Below are 20,895 nucleotides of genomic sequence, written 5' to 3'. Positions count from 1 at the left end.
TGTATCCCATGTCATCTGGGAGCTGGTAGGTTCAAAGTGGTAGCTACACACCTCTGCAGTCATAGCACTGTTTTCTTGCATGGTTTAAGAAAACAAAGTAGCAGTGTTGACCTTCTGACTGTGACAGTTTGCTCCCACCTAGTGACTTAGCAAGGGGTAGCAAATAGTTCCTGGAATTTTGATAAAACATTATTTTTGGGAGGAACACTTCTTGGAGTAGTTTGTCTCAGTTCATTTGAGTCATGCATGCTGTGTAGAACAGATTTTGAGTTTGTCACTAACTGATGGTTTGTGACAATAAGCGTTGGATCTTTTAAAAAGTGTTTATTATGTAAGAAGAAGAAAATGTGTGTTCTGCTGCAAGGCTGTCTTTTGGTAACTGAGAGTTTCTGGAGATTATGAGGATGTCTGCCAAAGGCAGACTTGATCCTGAAGGTTTTATCACTGTGTTGTATTTAATTACTAGGCACTGAGGTCCAGATTCATGCTGTCTTGTTTTATGCCCCTCAGGGCTGAAGATTTAGAACTATTACCCGCCAGTTTGTTTATGGCCAGAGAAGAAGAGCACAGCTAAGTAACAGTCTGTTCATCTGACTTTAGATAGGCATTTCTGTAATACTACTCAGGTATGTTTATAGCTGAATGCAGCTCCTATCTGTGTGGCTTAAAACTAGTTAGTTTTGGTGATGCTAACAGGTGTAACTGTAACAATGAAAAGTCTGAGAGATGCTGTGTTGTGGGGACTTCATAGCTATATGCCTAGAGCTTGGTGTTGCTGTGACTACCTGTATAATTTTGTTGTTCCCCTTCCTATCCCCTGGCCCATCATGTAAGTATTTGTCAGCCTTAGCTTTATAAGTAGTATCAAAATCCTCATATTTGTTTCATGTTGCATAAAAAGCAGCGTGGAGCCACACGTGAGAGCCATCAGAACAGAAAGGTGATGGTAGCCCAGCCTTGATCCAGAGAGGCAGAGCAAAAACTCTGTGGCTCAGTGTGTGAGCTGCTGAATTCCAAATATGTGTTCTCTCCCTGCTTCTAATGTACTTCCCTTCGAACACACTTCTTCTAGCATCTGTGATGTTTACAAGGCACTTTGAAATCTGCAAGTGGTGAGTATAATATAGGAACAAAATGTTGATAACAGTAACTTAATTTTATCTGCTGTTTTAGGTGGGTCCATATTGTTTGTGCCCTCTATGTTCCAGGAGTGGCATTTGGAGATATTGACAAACTGCGGCCAGTAACACTGACAGAAATGAATTATTCAAAGTACGGTGCCAAGGTAAGTTTAGAAGAGATGTTCTGCCAACGAGTAGCTTTATTTCACATTTTCACATATAATAGAATAACATATATCTTCCCAACAAAAATATTCTTGCTTGTAGCAATTGCAGTAAGTTTCAGGACTATAAATGCGGTGAAGTTTGTTCATGGTTGTTATACCATTGCTTTTCCCTCCCTCTTTTCTTTCTATTTTCCTTACCACTGTTCTCTGTAATTCCTGTTACTGTTTTCTTCCTAATTTCCCTTATTTTTTACGCAAGTGCTAATGACTTTCTTTTAAAGTCAGTTAGTGGCAGATTGCCAGAATGTGGATGGAAAATAAAGAGGATTTATGTTATGCAAAATAGAGAAGTGGAAGGTTTGGTTGAGTAAGAAAGCAACAGATTCAGTGAGAATTACTTTAGGATCTATATAATGATAAGCGAGAATGCATACAAAAAGGTTGCTGCAAAGCAGTATTAAAAAAACCCAACAACACAGCACCATGGGGCCTTCCAACTTGAACAGAAAAATGGCTCTAAAATTAAAATGGTTTTACATCTAAAAGTTTTCAGTCCAGTTCAAAAGTGATCATGCACAAACCGTACAGAAAACCGTTGCAATGGGCAGAGGACAGCACTCGGTAATTCACTAAATACTGTTTCTGTAGCTAAGGGGACAGTGTAGAGAAGCCGTATCTGTCAGGCCAATGTGAGGGAAGGTGGTTGTCCTCCTGCTGCTCTAATGCTTCATTTGTACATAGGCAATTTCATTTCATGGAATGTCAGCTTGTGAAGTTGAATGCTTAATGAAAATATACAGTACATTTTTAAAAATACATATAATATGTAAAATAAATGGAAACACTTTGGATTGCCCATGTACAACATACCTGTCTCGGGAGCATGCTCAGCATGGGTCTGCTGAGGCATTTAGCATTGTTCAGAAATGTTTGTGTAAAAAAAAGTCACAACAAGCTCCCAAAAACCCTACAAACTGTTGTTGCAATGAATTGTGCATTTATATAGGAGCAGGGCTAAGAGTTTGGGCATTTTCTTACTGTAAGGTAGGTGAAAGTGAACTGCAGAGATGAGGATTCATTAGTCTCACAGAACTGTAAACAAATGCTGTTTCCTTTATTGAGTCTGGAAATTACAGCTTACTTAGCTAAATTTCCCCCTGCAAAACCAGCTTAATATAATATTCTTTTTCACTTCATTTCTTATCTGTTAGGTGTTGCTGTTACACAGCTGAAGGGTGCCCTTCTAGTGTAGTGTATGCGGTGTTTTGAGATTCTTCAATTACCGAGTTTTCTTTGCCATTCCCTTCTGTTGTTGTTTAACTTCCTGCATGGAGATGTTTTCTGTAGGTGATACACACCTTTGCTCTGTACTCCGTGTGTGAGAGATTAAGAAATGCACTCCTGTATAATTTTATGTCGTCGTGATGCACTGAATAGTAGCACTGTTTAAGCAGTCCATGTTCCCATTTGCTTGTTCCTGCTTATGTGCTCATCATTCTAGTTTGCTGGCACAGCAGTTTGGTATGAATCTGTGGTGAAACAGCCTGAGGAACTGATCTGGCTGAAAGTTTTGGGGTTTTTTCCCAGGTCACATTAGGGAGCGTCAGTTTGCTGTGTTGCAAATGGCTAGAATGCCTAGAATGCATAGAGCTGAAGCCGTAGTGCAGTAATTAAGTAATTAACCTTCTTTAATGATATTTACAATTCTTGAGTGTTTCTTTCTGCATTGTCATGCATTTACTCCTCAGTCATTGCTTATCAAAGGACATCTGTGTAATAATCTGTGATTTTTAGTCATCCAGAGCACTGCTCTTTTTTTGTTGTTTGTCCTCTGAACTTGTTGAACAATTGAACATTTGCTGAGCAGTAATGTTCTTTTATGATGCCATACCTATATAGTTAGTTGTGCATGACTTGCTTGGGTGGTATTTAGTTGTTGCTCTGAAGGGCAATACAAGACATGGGAGTTCATATAAAAATTCATCCAACGTGGTGGTGTTTAAGCACCTCTCCATTGCTTGTTGAAAATGAAATAAATAGTGGGGGTTGTGAAGGGGTGAAGTTTTAAGTAGTGTCAACTGTCAGCAGCATGCTTGGTTTCTGTCCCACACAGGACTAAGCCTACCTGTTTGGCTTTTATATGCAAGATGTATATTATCAAATATTAGGCAAAACACACCTGAAATAATTACTGTGGCATTTTCCACTCTTCTTTATAAAGGAATGCAGTTTTTGCGAAGATCCTCGTTTTGCCAGAACTGGTGTATGCATTAGCTGTGATGCTGGGATGTGCAGAGCTTATTTCCATGTGACCTGCGCTCAGAAGGAAGGCCTTCTCTCAGAAGCAGCAGCAGAAGAGGTAACTATGGAAAGGATAGAATAAAAGAGTTGTATCAAAAGCTTGTGAAGACAACCTGAAATTGTGCCTTTATCGCTCACTAACCCTGAGCAGAGTTTTTGTAAATTGATAGCAAGTCGTAGGCCAAGTAAAGGGACTGTCCAAGGAGGGGTCTTTGTTCACCAAATGGCCAACTCTGAGCACCTTTTGAAATGGCCTGGAAAAAGCGATAGAGAAGGTTAACACAGAAGTTGGCTTAATAGACTATCAGTCAGTACATACATGAATTGCAGCTCTCGTTTTTGAACTTCATCTAGGTTGACATACTTACCTAGCTGTTTATGTAGCGTAGCAATCTCTTTCATACCAAATAGGACTGTCTTGAGAAATTAAATACATTTCTAATGCCACTTTTTCCAGTATTTTCTTCAAATTGCAGTACAGGTGTATGACTTTCCTTGTGGTAACATTAATCTTAAGAATCAGAATGAAAAGCAAACATTTATAACTTACTGATATCTCTTCTTACCAGTTTTCTCTCTATAATATTATTATAGCAATTTAGATTTGAAGCTCCTACTTCCAAATTCATTTTTACAGTATAAGTACTTTTAGGTTGCCAAATTTCGTCTTGATATGTATCATTTGGATTAAGCCTGTCATGTTCATAGCTGTACAATTTAACTACTTACTGCCTTAGGAAGTACCACAGGTAACACACAAAAAAGTGTGATTTGCGCTATTGACACTGACACTTTTATTTCTCAAAACAGCCAACCACTAAGTGATTCTTAAAGGAATCATAAAATACTTTCTTCTGTGAGACTGATAAATAGGAAGATAGCACAATTACCTCGTTGTTTTACCTAATAAATTATGTGTAGTGTTGATTCTTGAAACACTCTGTGTGAATTTCTTCTAGGCGTACGCATTTACTTGCCTTTCCGCCTTTAAAATTTTGTTACATGTTTTCCGTACCCAAAATATTTTTAATCAGGGACTCACACAATCTAATTTTAGGGTGCTGCTAATTTTTGGAAGTAAGTTGCCACACATTCTGAAAATCTAAATCAAAATAAAATACATTTGTAAAGAAAGCCTGTGTAGATTTTATTGGTCTGTGCTTTATAGGTGGAGTAAAGGAAAATTTGGTAGGCAGATTATTTATTAATGTTTTTATTACTTTATGAAGAAAGACTGCTCTAAGTTTTTCTTCTTAGTCTGTAGATTTATGATGATGTTTCTACACTTCTGAAAATATGCTGGCAATGAAATATACGTCTCAAACCATATATCCTTATGTGGTCTAATTGCAAGGTTTACAAGTGCTAAAAGCTGCTATGAACTTACAGCCATGATAGTGTTCAGATCTGATGGAGTGAAGAATGAAGAAAAAAAAAAAAAAAAATCATCTGAGAGATGATAAATCACATAGGGGTATAGCCACCAAAACCATTTGGAAAATCATTTAAGAAAGCCAAATATATTGCCTTTTGTATTATTCAGAATTGTTAATCCCATGTAGGATATAATGCAAAGGACACAGTGAAGTAACAGGAAGTTAATGGGATTGTTAAAAGGATTTGTACTTCAGCATTTCTGCTGCTGTTTTTTCTGTGAATGAGAAAATAGTACAGAGATTGAACAGTAGAGAGTTAAATAGTTAATGCATTTAGAGTTTCGGATCATGCAATGAAAACAATGGAAAAACACTTTATATGGTAAATTACATCAACGTGACAAAATTGATTTAGAAACATACGTATCAGTTGTTCAGATAGACATGTTTTTAAAAACATGTGAACTGATTGCCAGAATATTTGTGCTGTTCAGAGCCTTTTGGCCTTGTATGTCTTACTTTATTTTCGTTCCTTCCCCTTTGTTTTCTTTGAAACAGGATATAGCTGACCCTTTTTTTGCTTATTGTAAACAGCATGCGGACAGGTTAGACAGAAAATGGAAGCGGAAGAACTACTTGGCATTACAATCTTACTGTAAAATGTCCTTGCAGGAAAGAGAAAAACAGCTTTCACCAGAAGCTCAGGTATTATTTTCATGACACAAATGCGTCTGTATTTTTAAACAAGAAAGAAATGAAGAGGATGGAAAATTGTTATTATAATAGCAAATGGAATGTGAAATATATTGATAGTGCATGGTCATTTAACAAAGCAGAAAATTGTTTGTAGGTTTTGTTCTCTAAGAACAATTCTTAATAAACTAATTATCAAGAAGGGATATCTGTACTTGTCTGAATTAAAAAAATCTTACTTTGTTTTCTTTTGTGGCAATAAGTTGGTAATTACATTTTCATTGTAATTCATAGATTTTGTTTAACATTTTCTTCAAGATTCTTAACCAAAAAAAGACAGCCAGACAAGAAATTAGGCATATTTCTTCATCCAAGTTCAGTAAAAATCCACTTATTTCCCTTAGTAATATTTTGAACTTGGCATAGGTGTTTAGCTTGCCTAAAGTTTTTTCTTGTTAGATCCCTTTTCACTTTTTATAGGCCTAAGTAAAATTCTGTGTGCTGGGTTTTTTCATAGTAAAGATTTCCTAGAAAAAAAAAAAATTATGTAGGTAGAGAAACTGAGTCTGTGCTGCTGAGTGAGAGTTATCTGAAAATCTTGTGCAACGTCTATATCCCTGTCTAGCGGCAGATTCATGTAAAACTATTGGTAACTGCATAAGCTCAACCGATAAATGCCCTGTTGATGTAAAGGTTTCAATCCTTCTGAGGGAACACGTGTATTTTGGTATGCTTTCATGTATGTACTTTAGTATTTTTTCTGATTCTGAGGAACTGATGGCATACTTTGCTTTCACTGCTTAGGCTTAACTGCATTCTGTGGAAAAATCGTACCTGTGTAGAAAAGCAGCTTGTTATCTGACTGAATCCTGCCTAATTTGTTGTAGAAAGTAGCAGATGATGTAAATAATGGAAGGCAGCTATGGGAGAGAAATAACTGCTTTTTTTCTGAAGGGAGAATGGTAGTGTAATGATCAGAAAATAAATTTTCATATCATCAAACTTTTTATACCTTTCTTGTTCTTCAAAGATCTTTGAATAGGAGAAGAGAATATTAATTTAGAATGACGTGAGAATTAATATGAGCAAACTCCATCACAGAAGAATTTTTAATAAAATATTTCTGTGGAGTGTTGAGCTTTGTGTAGCTTGTTTACTGGTTACATAATTCTTGCTGAAGACACTCAGCTCTCAATTATGTGAAATGCACCTATGTAGTGGAGAAATCACAATAATATGAATACTACCCAACATAATGGTAAGTGCTGGTTGTGCAAAATCAGTTTGGGTCCAACAGGGCCTATTAGCTCTGTTTTCAGGCATTTGTTACGTGGCACTGATAATGCTGGTAAGTTCCCAGCATTTCCCTCTCTTCCTCCTCTTTCCCCCAAACCAAGACCCTGCAGAATTTTTTAATCTCAATCATTTGGATTAAATGTTTGGAAACTGAAAGAATTAATGCTGAAAGCTGGAGGTAGAGTTACTTGACATGGTGCCATAGGGACCTTGATATGAATTTGTTAACTTGCATACATTTTGTAAAACCACTTCATTTCACTATTGATGGCTCTGGTGTTGTATGAGTTTGCATTAGTATGTATGTGTGTGTCTGAGTTTACATGGATGGAAACAGATTGGATGGTTGAAAAATACATTTCCGTGTCCAGTTGCATGTATTGGGATTTTATGAAGTAATTGAGTGGTTTTTGTACCTTTTGCGAAATGCAGAGCTGTGAGGGCTGCTTAATATAGACTAGAAATGTCTCACTGGGGAGCTGACACAAAGTACAAATAAATTCACCCCTTAACTTTACTATATGTTATCTGCATGAGGAAGTTAAAATCCCACCAGTAAATTCAACCATCTTTGTTAAATTAGGATTTTGTCTGAGAAGTAAGAATCTTGAGACAGCTTAGTCTGGAAAAAAAGATGAAATAAATGTATATATAGTGTGTATATAGATATGTACATATGAAAGCTCACTTCCAGGGGAGTTTGTAGGCTTAGATAAGGTTTACAAACATAGAGCTAACAAATATCTGGTATTGTGAAAGTGGATTTTTAAGTCGCACTTTTGAAGGAGGAAAAAATGGATATTTGGTGCTGTATAGCCCAGGCATGAATAACTGAGCCTATGATCTGGGAAGTCATGTGGCCCAAGAAAGTAAATCCCTCTAAAGAGTGTAACATAAAAAGCTATCTAGGACTGTTACTGATTTTTGGAAGATGCTCTACATTGAAATACTTTTTTTAATGTCAGTAAAGGAAATGTACATTCCTCAAATAAAGCATAGACTTGAAAATTGCTTAAATCCAAGTGACTTGAGTTCAGGATTCTATTTAGACATTAGTCATTTTAATATGTCATCTATTTTCGGAATAGGGCTCCGGGTATACAGTTGTATGACATCGTAAATGACCCCAAGGGCTTCAGAACTGAGCACGTCAGTAAAGAAGCATCTTAGCTGAGGAAGCTATACACCATCCTTGGTCCTTCCAGTGGAGAATAAAACAAGGTGGTGGCTGTAGGTGGATCTGTTGCTTGCTGCGGTAGGTCCAAGTAAAAAGCCCTTGGGGTCAGAGCTGGCCTGCAAGCCACATTTGCCATGTTTCTTGGTCATTAATGTTCAAGACCTGGTAAGGTAACGTGTGTTAAACTGTCTGTAATGTTACCTTCAATGATTCTGTTTGTAATCAGAGATGTTCCTTAACTATAGCATGTATATATATATGCACACTTTTTTGCTTTTGTCTCAGGAGTATCTCATACCATATGGTGGGGAAGTCTGATTAGTTTAGTTTCTTCTTTCTGCAGGCAAGTAAACAACTTCTAACTGATAGTCAGATAGAGTTTTGCCTCTGAAGGTTTGTATGTTGACGTTGTTTTCTGCCAGAGTTGCCATTACATAGAGTTCCCGCAAGACAGTGGTTTCCAACTGTCAGTAACAACTTGATCTTCTGAGGTTGATCTCCGAGATGGTCACAAATATACAGATGTCATCAACAACATATATTGTGAGCTTCTCTTGCCTACTTCAGTTCTGTTTGGGTTGTGTTTTTTTGGCACATTATAATTAGCTAGTTTAACATTTATAAAGAGATATGGCATTGAGAAAGGAGTTTGTACGAAAGGCTGTCAAACATGGCAAAAAAGCTCTTCATCAGCTTTTATTGCTCACATAGATACCGATTTAAAGTCTACCTAAATGTATTTTTGATAGGTCAGCCAAGGCTTTTCCTGGTAGTGAGTTTTCATAGTCCCATCAAATTATCATTACTAGAAGGGATTGTCTGAAAGTCAGCAATCATTTGTGTTACTTTCATTGGTGGAGAAATCTCATCAAGAAACCTGTGCATAGGTCCAAAACCTAGTGAAAGGATAATGTTATTTGTGTACATGTTTTGAAGTAAAATCGAATGTCTGTATCAGTGACTGTTTCTTGAGTCGTAGGGTTCCAGAATGAAAATGGCATTGATTAGACCATGTGTCTTTTAAAATGGAAATAAAATGCAGATGTGTTCCAAAAGGATATAACTCAAAACCAATTTTGAATTGTTCCCTCATGTTTTTAATTTATGGTAATTCTTTACTGCAGGCTCGAATCAATGCCAGGCTGCAGCAGTACCGTGCCAAGGCGGAGCTGGCCCGCACCACCAGGCCTCAGGCCTGGGTTCCCCGGGAGAAGCTGCCACGACCACTTACCAGCAGTGCTTCAGCCATACGTAAGCTTATGCGCAAAGCTGAATTAATGGGAATTAGTACAGACATTTTTCCAGTGGATACTTCAGATACCAGTTCCAGTGTTGATGGAAGAAGAAAACATAAACAGCCAGCTCTCACTGCTGATTTTGTGAATTATTACCTGGGTAAGGATGAAAATTGCATTTTTCTCAATGAAAAATTGCCACTTGTCTGTATTTGTACTGTGCCAATTCATTGGGTTTTTAAATTTTACTTGTATATCATTCGTATTAATATATAATTATGAATAACTTGATTTTACGTCAGATATATTATTGCTTGGTATCTCTATTTACACAGAAGGTTATTTTTTAAAAAAGACATTTAAGAAAAGAAGAAAATCTTTCAGATATAAACAGGAGACTAAACTGTCTGTGATAAGAAGGGAGTGGAAGCTTAGGTACCTGTTGGTATAATTTTTTTTTTCCTTACATTTTCCTCCATTTCTGTATGGAATAGCGTGACTTTGGGAGTGTTTGCCTAGATGGCTGATCAAAGCTCACCTTTTAAGTAACTATACTATTTATGCAGCAAAACGTGAATGTTATGACTGTTCATTCTACTCGGTCTGTGTAATAAATGATAGTTTTGTGGTTTTGTTTGATACGGTTTTATGCTTTTAATTGCTTCACTTTTTTCAGTGCATAAAACTTGAAAATATATCCAAGGGTAGGAAGTAATGCAATTTTCTTTTAAATAGAGAGAAATATGCGCATGATTCAAATCCAGGAGAATATGGCTGAACAGAAGAATATCAAGGATAAATTAGAGAATGAGCAAGAAAAGCTTCATGTAGAGTATAATAAGGTAAAAACAAGGGATAATAAACCATTGTACTGTTTTAGTATTGCTGCTGTTAACTTTGCATTAGGTTAAATACAAAAAGCACAGCATTTTGTTTTCCAAACAGAATTATTTAGAAAGAAAAAGACAAACTATTCTTTCTTTAAAAATAGTATTTGAAAATACGTTTCTTTTAAAAATATTCTGTGGTTGTTGCCCACCCCCAAGTAAAATCAACTAAACTGTCATATGTTGGCTGGGAATGAGTCCTTTAACTGACCCAACTGAGAGCTCCGGTAACAAACTGCACATGGACAGATAGGTCCATCTCATGGGTGTTATGAGTGTCATTTATTTATGTTAACTCCAACTGCAGTTGTGTTCATCCTAGATTTAATGAATTGGCTAATTTTGCAGGCTGAAATAATAAGTATTCACCCATCCATAGTGTCCTCTGTGTGTTTTGTTTGAGTATAGGAAACTTGGGGCCCATAAATGATGCCATTGCTCCCCCAAAATGTTGCTGATGTAATTTTTTTATTAACTCATCACCATGGTTAAAAAAGCACTTTGTGTTTTAATTGCGTTATTACTAAATAAATATTTATTTTAATTTTTAAGTATTTTGAAATGGAGCACAGAAATACTGTATCTTTTGTGACAGATGACATGCTGCAATTCTTGCTGAATTCAGAACCTATCAAGTGATGGTCAGTGATGACAAAAACATAGTGTTGCCATTAATTCTTAAACTGCTGGGTGTGTATTTTAAATGAGAACATATGGAAACGAAACAGCAGGTCCTTGTGAACTGCCTAAAGATGGCAAAGGGCAAGGAGGTTGTGTGTGGGTCTTTTAACCAAATTAACAGGTTGTATATAGTTGCTTCCAGAAGAAAAAAGCCTTTTGTTCTGCTTTCATCCTTTAATAAATTATATCTCTTTCTATGAGAGTGAGTGAGTGTTCTTTGGTATGGCAATATAGAACTTTAATTCATTTATATGGTTACTTGTTATAATCTTGCTGCTTAGGTTTTATGGACAACATATACAAGATGTTGCTGTATTTTAGTTTTGCTTTCTAATTGACTTTATAAAACCTTATTTTCATGCTGAAATGCTTCAGATCTTCTTTACAAAACAGGTGGCTGCCCAGGTTTTCATCTTAGTTCTGTTAAATTGCTGAATGATTGCATTGGTCTCAGCTATATTGACATGAGTACCATTGCTTTTTAATCCCGCAATAAAGTAATGCACCCTAGATAGGTAAGAGGTTGAATAAATTTTATTAAATAAGTTCTAATAGGTTTTCATACCTTTTCATTTTTTTTTTCTTTAACTTTTCAGCTGTGTGAGTCCTTGGAAGAGCTACAAAATATGAATGGAAAACTGCGAAACGAAGGGCAAGGCATTTGGGCTCTGCTGGGTAGAATCATTGGACAGGTTGGTTGTTGTTCCCCTCCCTGCCCCTTATGGTTCGTAGGCAAAGTTGGTTTTCCAAGAATAGCTCTTTTTGTTTCTCTCTCTCTCTCGCTTCTATGGCCAAATAAATTGATTTGGTCAGACCTGGACTTCACTCTGGGGATAATGTTTCCTGATTGAAATACCTAGACTTCTGCAAACCATCTACTGGGAACCCGTAGCTTAATTTTGTTGTTGTAATAGCAATCTTTGTTTCATTTGGTGTAACTGATTGACCTGTCATTTGTGATGAACCTTTAACATGAAGCATGAGTTAATCCTACCATTTTTATCTCCACATTGTCTTTAGTTACTGTAGGCTTCAAATGAGATGGTAACTCTTTATGGCTTTTATAAGAGATAAATCTTTAAAACTGCAGTATGTATGTAATAGTTTTTAACTTGATAGAGCAGAATATTTTGGTCAAATGAATATAAATATCTAGAAGAGAAGATTTGGATTACTTCCTGTTGCCAGCAATTATCTTTGTTCTCATTGATACATACGGGGAAAAGAGAGACGTGTAGATTCTTGTAGTGTTTTGATATATGTTTTATGTCAAAGGTACTAAATGGCAATGGACATTTCAGATATCAGAGATTGAAATGATTTACAATTATGATTTTAAGGAAGATTGAAGAAACTGTTCATTGTGAAAATGCAGACGTATGATTAGGTTACAGTTTTGTCAGGCCCTTTGGTACTGCTGAATTTGTACTGCTGTTCAGAAAAATGAAGCTTACCCGTTCTTTAGCAGTAGTTCTTCAGGTATGCTAGCTATTTCTAGTTCTATTTTTCCACCTGTCTTCTACTTGTGAAGAAGGATTCTCACATAACATATCTCTTGAATGAAGATTTTTTTTTTTTCCCCTCCTTTTTAAGATGGCTTTGAGTAAGTATTCACAAATATATTTCCTGGTGCAAATGTTACTAAACTAAAAAAAAAAACCAAAAAAACCCCCCAAAAAACCCCACAAAACCAAAACAAAACCTAAAAAAAGAAAAGTTAAGAAGAATTCATTTACACAGCTTGCATGACATTTTTTTTCCAGTTGGCTGAACAGATGCAGACCCACGGGGCTGCTGAGAAATGACTTTGATAGATGGTTGCTGTCTGAGAAGCTAGCATACTGCAGATTAGTAGAAACCCGAGGAGAATCTTGCCTCCTTTGTGGAGAGCTTGGTCCAATAAGATAATTTTTCTAATTAACCTATCGAGCACCAGTGTAGCAGGGATGTTGGGGAAAATAACCTGCCTTGGTGTTCTTCTGTCAGTTTTGTGAATTTGACTTTCCTTGTTTCAGCTGCGTCCTTGTCCATCCCTTTATTTGAAGCTTGAAAAAAAATGTTAAAAGCTAGTATTTCAATATTTTTATTATGTATTTTATTTATTGAATTGAAAAATGAGTATAATATTACTTTATATTACAAAATCATACTGGGATAAACATCTGCAGTTGCTCTTGGCTGTAAGATAGCTAGCTAAGCAATTTCCCACTCGTAGTTTGAGTCTTGTTCTTCATGCATTGGGATTGGAGTGGTATTCTCTAAAAGTCTCAAGACTCACGTCTACCACATTTGTTCAAATCCAATAGAAATTGAACATACCAGCAATTTTACGTGCTCCTAAGGAAAGGAAACCAAGTAAAAAGGAAGGAGGAACACAAAAGACCTCTACGCTTCCGGCCGTACTTTATAGGCAAGTAATGAAGTCTTGACAGAATAGGTACAATATCTAGTAAGTTATAGTTTCACAAAAGTGTTAAGAGAAAATTATTTGCTTCACTTTTGATTAACAAAATGCTTCAGAGTTGTCTATACATTTTAACTACTTCTGAAGGCTAAGTTGAATAGTAGTCAGTTCTTCACCTTAGCACACAGCAGTAAGGTTTGGGTTTTTTGTTAATTTTACAGCAGTGCTTTAAGGCCAAAGGTAACTCTTTACAGCTGAAATAGAGGAGTCTTTTGTCTCTGTGATGTGAAAATTTTTAACAAGTCTTCTTGTCTTTTGAATGCAATCATCTGTGTTCATGATTTTGCAAGCAGTGCTGTTGCTGTTTAGTCACAGTGGCTGTGTGCATAAAACACTTGCCATATAAGAATTTTTACTTTTTGCTCATGGGTTGTCAAATGCTTTGGGATATCTTCTGTTTAAAATTTCCTTACTTGTGTTTCTATTCATTCCCAAGAAAAGAAAATGTATACACTTACTCTGTCATTGTTCCACCTTTTCCCCTCTTCTGTAAGTTGTGAAGCTACTGACTGGGTTTTAACTAAGCCTAACAGTGGAACATATACTAGGATCCAGAGCATGACTATGCAAAATATACGTATCAGCTTGGATCTTACTCTGTGGACACCAGCTGAGAAGTGGCACAGTCCGCTGCTTATCTAGAGGGCAGCAGCCAGGCTTCCAGCCACAGCAAATGGGCGGTAGCTTACCCAGCTAGCAGGCTAAATGAAGATGAGTTACATATGCAAAAGTTAATTCTAGTGCTGTGAGAGGTGGAAATCTTGAACTTGGCCGTGGGCTGAGGATTTGGCAATTTTGATGTATGCACAAACAAATAATACGAGTCATGCTTTACTAGTTCTGTTTCATTCAAATCCAGCCATTTAGTTCCTCCCATTTTATTATGGAATCAATGAGCACTTGAACTTTTTGAAATAACTGAAATTTCAATACCAGTAAAATAATAATTAAAAAAAAAGGAAATGTAATTTCCTATGAGTTGATACATTGCCCAACATAATAGCAGCACATTTCAGGGTGCTTGCATTATTAAAACAAGCCTATGATTGTTAAGACTGATAATAGTAGCATAATTTTCTATTTAAGCATTTGGATGGCACAGATAGTATTTTTTCCATTTGTCACTGGTACATTTTGTTGAAGTATCAAGTGATTACTTACTGATTAGAAGTCCTCAAAAAATTGGATTGAAACCCATTTTATTGTTGTTAACTGTATTAGGTGTCTTTTGTGCTTCAGTGCGTATAGGTAGAAGCTCCTTAAAAAGTAATTATGCACTTAAATGATGCATTCAAATTGAAGTTGCCATATGTTTGTGTTGAAACTGGGGGATGTGCTGGGATGTATCGTTTATTCTTTATGATTTCAAATGTAATTATAATGCTTTTCTGCTACCTGCATTAAAAGTTGCGGAATTTGTAAGAAGAACCATGATCAACACCTACTGCTACTGTGCGATACTTGTAAACTCCATTATCATCTTGGTTGCCTGGATCCACCTCTTACAAGGATGCCAAGGAAGACCAAGAACAGTTACTGGTAAGAATGCAGTTGATGTGTTGTTTCGTGCTATCTCTGTACTTAAAGTAGGACATAAGCATTAATAGACTACCAAGTTTTAAGTGTGTTAGATATTGCTATAATAAAAGTCTGAACTGAATTATTTATTTTCAGGTTATTAGCAGTGATGTTTCAAGGTAAAAGAAAAAGTTGTAAAGATTTTCTCATTATTAGCCACAATCTAGAAATAGATTATAGCTTTAATTTTCTTAGCTTTTGAGTTCATTTGCGATTATTAATGCTGCATATAATAATGGTAGAAAACTATAGACAGCCTTCAGGAAATTAAAGACTTGGTCTTCTCTTAATCTTAGGACCCAGATATGCAACTCTGTGTCCAGATCTTTAGGAAAATGTTTGTAAATATTTAAAAATAAACCTGTAAGCAGCAGATCAGTTCATTGCAATATGGGAACTATGGATTTACTTCTGTCTTATGACTGAAATCTGCAATGGCAGCAGCATATGCATAACTGCACTTATTGCAGTTACATTTCCATGAATTAAAATTCTTTTTGTGCCAGTGGGGCAGAACAGAAGTGAAGTGGTACAGTGGAGAACTGACAATGTGGTAAGGGTTCTGCTTTCCAAACTGTCATAAATTAGTGTGCCGCTGTGTTGTGTTAGCGTTCTACGTGTTTCTAAACTGCTCTGAAATGTGTTAGAAGCAGTTATTCAGAAGCAGATTTTTTATCTGGCAAGAAGTTAGTGTACAGCGTCTCCAGGAATCATCATAACCTTGTCTGAAAGTTAAGGTACCAAATGAGAATAATACAAGAATTCCTTCTAAAAATACAGTGAAACTATTTTAATTGAGAAGATTTGGTTTCTGTTTTTCTTCTTATGTCTCTTAACTTCTATTTTTATTTTTTTAATAAACTTCCATAAAACATTTACTTAAGTAATTTTATTGGGTAGTTTTGATGATTGTGTGCAGAGCAAGATGTCCGGTACAAGAAATGGGAGGTATCTCTTCTTTCATATCTTAACATGACAAAACCTGGATTTGTCCCAGTAAATTTAGTTTTTAAATTAAAAGAGATTTCCTTTAAAAGCTGAAAATCTCAGAAAGTTTTTTGCCATGACTAATATTTTTCTGAACTTAGTTTTTTTTTAATTATTTAATGTAGTCTGTGATTTTGGTCTTTTCATTATTTCAAGGGTATTTTGAGGTCTTTGGTCAAATTTACGAAGTAGTTATGTTATATGGAAGCATTTTTAAAAAAATTTCTTGGTAGCTTCTGCATTTGCACCGGAGGTTCTTGATTTTTGTTCTGCTTTTTAACCAGGTTGAAAAAGCTCACTAAAAGCCCTCAGTCCAGGAGATGTAAGACTACAATTCTCAGTAGGTGTTAAAGGCAGAATAGGTCAGGTTAAGTAGTAAAACACTTTTATTTCAAAGCTGTAACTTACCTTTGTTGTGAATTTCATACTTCAATTATGTCTCAGATCACAAACTTTTACTTCTAATTAGCTAAGGCATGTTCTGGAGTGTGAGATTATAGCAGACAAATTGAGCTGGGATTGGACATGCATTTACGTATTCTTTTTAGGATCAGTAGAAGACCATATAGAATGGACATTTAATCCAAGCTTGAGTTCAGCAGGCTCCCCGCCCCCGCTGTTTTGAATACATAAAAACACAAAACACAAAATAATAAAAAAAATTAATCTTTTGATTAAGCTATGAAGAAAAGTGCAATTTTTTTATACGGGGTCTATGTACTTTTCAGATATTTGTATAGGACATAATGGGAATTTATGCAAAAAGACAAAGTAAGAAAATGGGTATAGCGGGAAATTCCTTGAAACACTAAGCTTGTTGAAAGACTTTATTTACTAGTCCTCTTCTAAAATAGTAAGTAAAAATTAAGAAACAATTATTTTTTTCTATTTCATTATTACTGATAATAATTTACTCATAATTGCTAACTTTAATCATCAAACCTTTTGCAAAGGCTTGAGTCATATACTTTATCAGTACATATTTATTTAAACATTGGGTAGTTTAGCATGAGTTTATTCCATATGCTTCATGTTTTATGCCGTGTTTGAGGATGAAAAATTATTCAGTTTATTTGCGTGATGCTGCGTAGCTTGGTTAATAGTTATTCTTTTTGTCCATTTCATGCTCTGCATTGAATGGAAATTTAAATTACAGTATACAAAAAAGATTTTGGAATTGTTTAACTAAATCCACTATTACATGTAATGGTAAGGAAAAAAATCTTTTTTATATTTAAAAGCTAATTTGTTAAATAAAGCACAAATTATAGTTAGTTATCTCAATGTTTCTAAAAGGAGATAATCATTTTAGTCTTAGGGAAATTATAGTAAGAGTTTAGACCTGGTGAGCACCAGTGTCTCACAGCTTTTTAGAAACTGCTTTCAAGCACATAATGTTAAGAATTTCCCCTGTTCAGAGGCCTGACAGTTTTTTCCAAGGTAACATTTATACATCCTGGATATTTTAGAATGAAATTGTTTGTAACAGTAAGTTTAAAGCCTGTTCCTCATTTCAAATGGATTTGTGAGGAAAAGCGGAATAACTATTTTAAGTAATAAAACATGCAAGCATTAATTTCTGTTTGTTTTGATGTGGTGCTTTAAAAGTAGACCAGCAGTTCTAATCGTAGAGTAAAATGCTGTGGGATACTTTTATTTAAAAATGTGGGAATTTTTAATTTCTTTGAAATTCTGTTGATTAAACACTGGAATATTCTTTTGATTCACATGTTACCATAAAATTAAGTCATGTTATTCTCTCTGACAAATTATGTGGAACAGGCTGCCCAGGGAGGTGGTGGGGTTGCCATTACTGGAAGTGTTCAAAAAACATGTAGATGTGGCACTTCAGGACATGGTTTAGTGGGCATGGTGGTGGTGTTGGGTTGGTGGTTGGACTTGATAATCTTGAAGGTCTTTTTTAACCTTAATGATTCCGTGATTCTGTGTGCTTTTATGCTCCAGCTCATTCTGAATGGGCTGGGAACTGTGTATTTTCCTGGTAGAGAATGATCTGAACTGATACAAAAGCAATGCACAGGCGTTGACAAACAATAGAATGAATCAAAATCTGATTGTAAGATACTGACATTTTCATTAAGAAAATACTTGGCAGCTAACAAAAGGGACTAGCACTTCCTATTGAAATTAGATTGCTGAAAAGAGTGATACTTTTGGTAATATGCTCATGAAATGCTGGAGAATGAGGTATATCAAACGAGGACTCATGATCATATTAGGCTTGGTGGTTTTTATTTTTCTTCTGGAAGGCCAAGTTATTTTGGTGGTAACTGCTGTGGGGGCTGTTGGCCGCAGGACAGAGTGACTGTAGAATCCCTGACCAGTAGTCCCATGAACACTCATTCAGTATCTGGACATTCATTCATATTCCTGACCCCACTCATTCAGTACTGATGCAGCGTGTCTTGATTGTCTTCTCATCCTGAGTCATTGGATAATGATATAAAATTATTAACTTGTGTGAGTGCAGTGTAATATTCCATATAACATATACATTTTTATGTATTTGTCGGTTGTCCTGATTGAAGGATGTTTGGGTAAATGGGAATTTTCAGAAACTGGGAAATTCAGAAACTGGGAAATTTTCAGTACCTTTACTGTCTGAAAGATGCTCTTTGAAGCTCATTGACAAACTATTCTTGGTTTATATATACTGTCTTTTATCCCCAGAATGAGAACAGTCCTCCTTTTTTCCACTTCCAGTACATCATTCAATATGTGATTTATTCAAATTACCAGGGGATAGGTGTCATCTTAAAGCTATGGTCCATGTTTCTCAAGTTCAAAGTGGTTTAATTCTTTGCTAACTTTGCAAGAAGTGATTTGCCCCAGAGCATGTCTACGAGACCTGTTTCCTCCTAATTGAAAACAAACCAAACTCTTGACTACTAACTGTACAGTTTTCCTTTTTAAACACTGAGGACAGAACTGTTTTCTGGAAGCACTGTAGTGGTCTTCACTCAGCACAGATTTAAATTTACTCTTTTCACAGTAAGCACTGTGTGCACAGAATGCTGGTTTCTTCCAAACCCTCTTCTGGCCTAATGCCCTGTTGTGTTCATAAGAATGACTGTCTTGTTCAGGCTCAATCCTTTGTATTTGCATCACACAAGCCACTGTGAAACTGTGTACCATAACACGGTTAAGCCAGTCTAATTCATCTAAAATGTGATAAAGGAACAAAACCTCAATTTTTTCCTAGTTTTTGTAGTGTTACCTTTTTTAATTAAAATATTTTCCTATGTTTTTATCTGGTTTTGTGTCTCATATCGCAAAGATGATGTTTGCTTTGTTATTAAAGTTTCAAAAATAAAACCAGATTTGTGTTACATTTACCAATATGGTGGCTTTGAGTCCCATTTTTTGAGATCTTCACCTTCATGACCTTTCATTTATAAAGTAGTGGTGTTCAGTGTTTCTTCAGCTTTTCTCATCATCATTTCACAAATTTCCATGTGCCAGGCCCATAAGTTAAAGTGCATTTAGGTTTTTTTTATGTGTAAAGCTGCAGCATAAAGAAGCATCATAAAGTCATTGTTTGCACTATTTTTGGGGGGAAATAACAGGGTTTTCTCTCTACGGTTTTCATTTCCACTTCACCAGAAAAACACCCCATCTTCAAACTATCGCTCCTCTCCTTGTTTTCTCAATGATGTAAATATTCACTTTTTCACTTTATAAATTTCTAGCTTAACGATCTAATGCTCTCACTTTCTAAAACTTCATAAGCTGAAAGTACTCTTTTGTCTTTCCGTGCTTACTAAAGCCCCAAAGTAAAGTCCTGTTACAGGTTCACACATTTCTTAAAGCTGCCCATGCACAAAACCAGACGATGCAGAAACATTTGCATCCTGCAGTTTCAGTGTTACCCCGGATCATTAACAATTTTTGAAAATTAATAATGTGTGTTCCTTTTCACTTGGTCGTCTTGTCTTTTGATAGTGAGTTGAGAAGATCGTTTGCTCTGTGAAGTGGGAAGGTCTCTCTGCTATTAATTCTTGTACTAAGTCAGACTGAAAACACAACAAATCCATGCAACTTTTTTTCTTCTGTAGGTTGTTAGCGCTTAATGAAAGACTTTCTGTATAGTGAGAAAGTTTCACATCATCACTGAGACTTCTTGATGGATCAAACATTTCCAGTAATTTTAGTAGGCACATTTTAGTAGTAGGTATATTATTGCCACTGCTGATTTTCTCTGAGTCTAGATTAGGTGAGGCCAGACTAAAAACAAAAAACCCCTGTGTACAGAAGTTGAATCTTTGACACCATTTCGCCTGTTAATTTGGTTGTGCTGCATGCGGTGCTTGCTAATTTAGAGGTAGATAAAGATTGTCGTAACCGTTGGGAAGGTGACCTGTTGTGGTGGGTTCTTATTCCCTGATTGGCCTTGAGGAAGTGAAATTACATAAGCACGACCTTAGTGTAGCTAAAAGGGAGGGGAGTCATGTGGCTGGTTTCTATGAATATGTTGGAATTAAACAGCAGAATGTGAAGAGTTCTTTAAATTCAAGAACCATGTTGAAATAAGCCATAATAGGAGATGAAAGTCAGGAGATTGTTTTCAAGTCAGAGGACTGTGTGTCTGTAATAGCTTTTCTGTGGGCCCTATGGGAGCTAAAACCCAAACTACTTTATAGTTAAGCTTGACTGTTTTATAATAGGGTTGATAAGATGTGGTTGCCTGTGATAGTAGAGCCTATTCCAGTAAATTAAGAGGTTGTTTGTAAGTTCATGTGTATAACTTTCCTTTTTTCCCCTCACCTTCAATGTGTTTGTGAAGTTTTGTTTGGTGATTCACCCAACCTCCCCACCATACAATGGTTTTGCAACTTTCTTTTTTGTATGTCTAGATTTGTTCTATTTCTGGTTACTGTGACGCTTGTACCACCTCTTTTCAGAGCAAGCTCC

The 20,895-nt window shown here is 35.9% G+C and overlaps 1 protein-coding gene across 1 annotated transcript in view; it reads left to right on the top strand.

Annotated features, from left to right (window-relative positions):
• Positions 1–20,895, top strand: part of PHF14 (PHD finger protein 14) — a gene marked incomplete at both ends in the record, with an annotated part of 164,244 nt that overhangs the window by 32,012 nt on the left and 111,337 nt on the right. Inside the window, 8 exon segments of the mRNA XM_081996362.1 lie at positions 1,174–1,285; positions 3,510–3,647; positions 5,524–5,670; positions 9,256–9,526; positions 10,102–10,208; positions 11,531–11,626; positions 13,241–13,344; positions 14,806–14,937. Coding sequence (XP_081852488.1) covers positions 1,174–1,285; positions 3,510–3,647; positions 5,524–5,670; positions 9,256–9,526; positions 10,102–10,208; positions 11,531–11,626; positions 13,241–13,344; positions 14,806–14,937 — 1,107 coding nt within the window.

Source organism: Phaethon aethereus (genome assembly GCF_964289735.1).
Source record: "Phaethon aethereus genome assembly, chromosome: 2".
In the NCBI taxonomy this organism is placed as follows: domain Eukaryota; kingdom Metazoa; phylum Chordata; class Aves; order Phaethontiformes; family Phaethontidae; genus Phaethon; species Phaethon aethereus.
The sequence above is the reverse complement of the archived record's forward strand: the minus strand, read 5'-3'. Positions and strand labels throughout refer to the sequence as shown.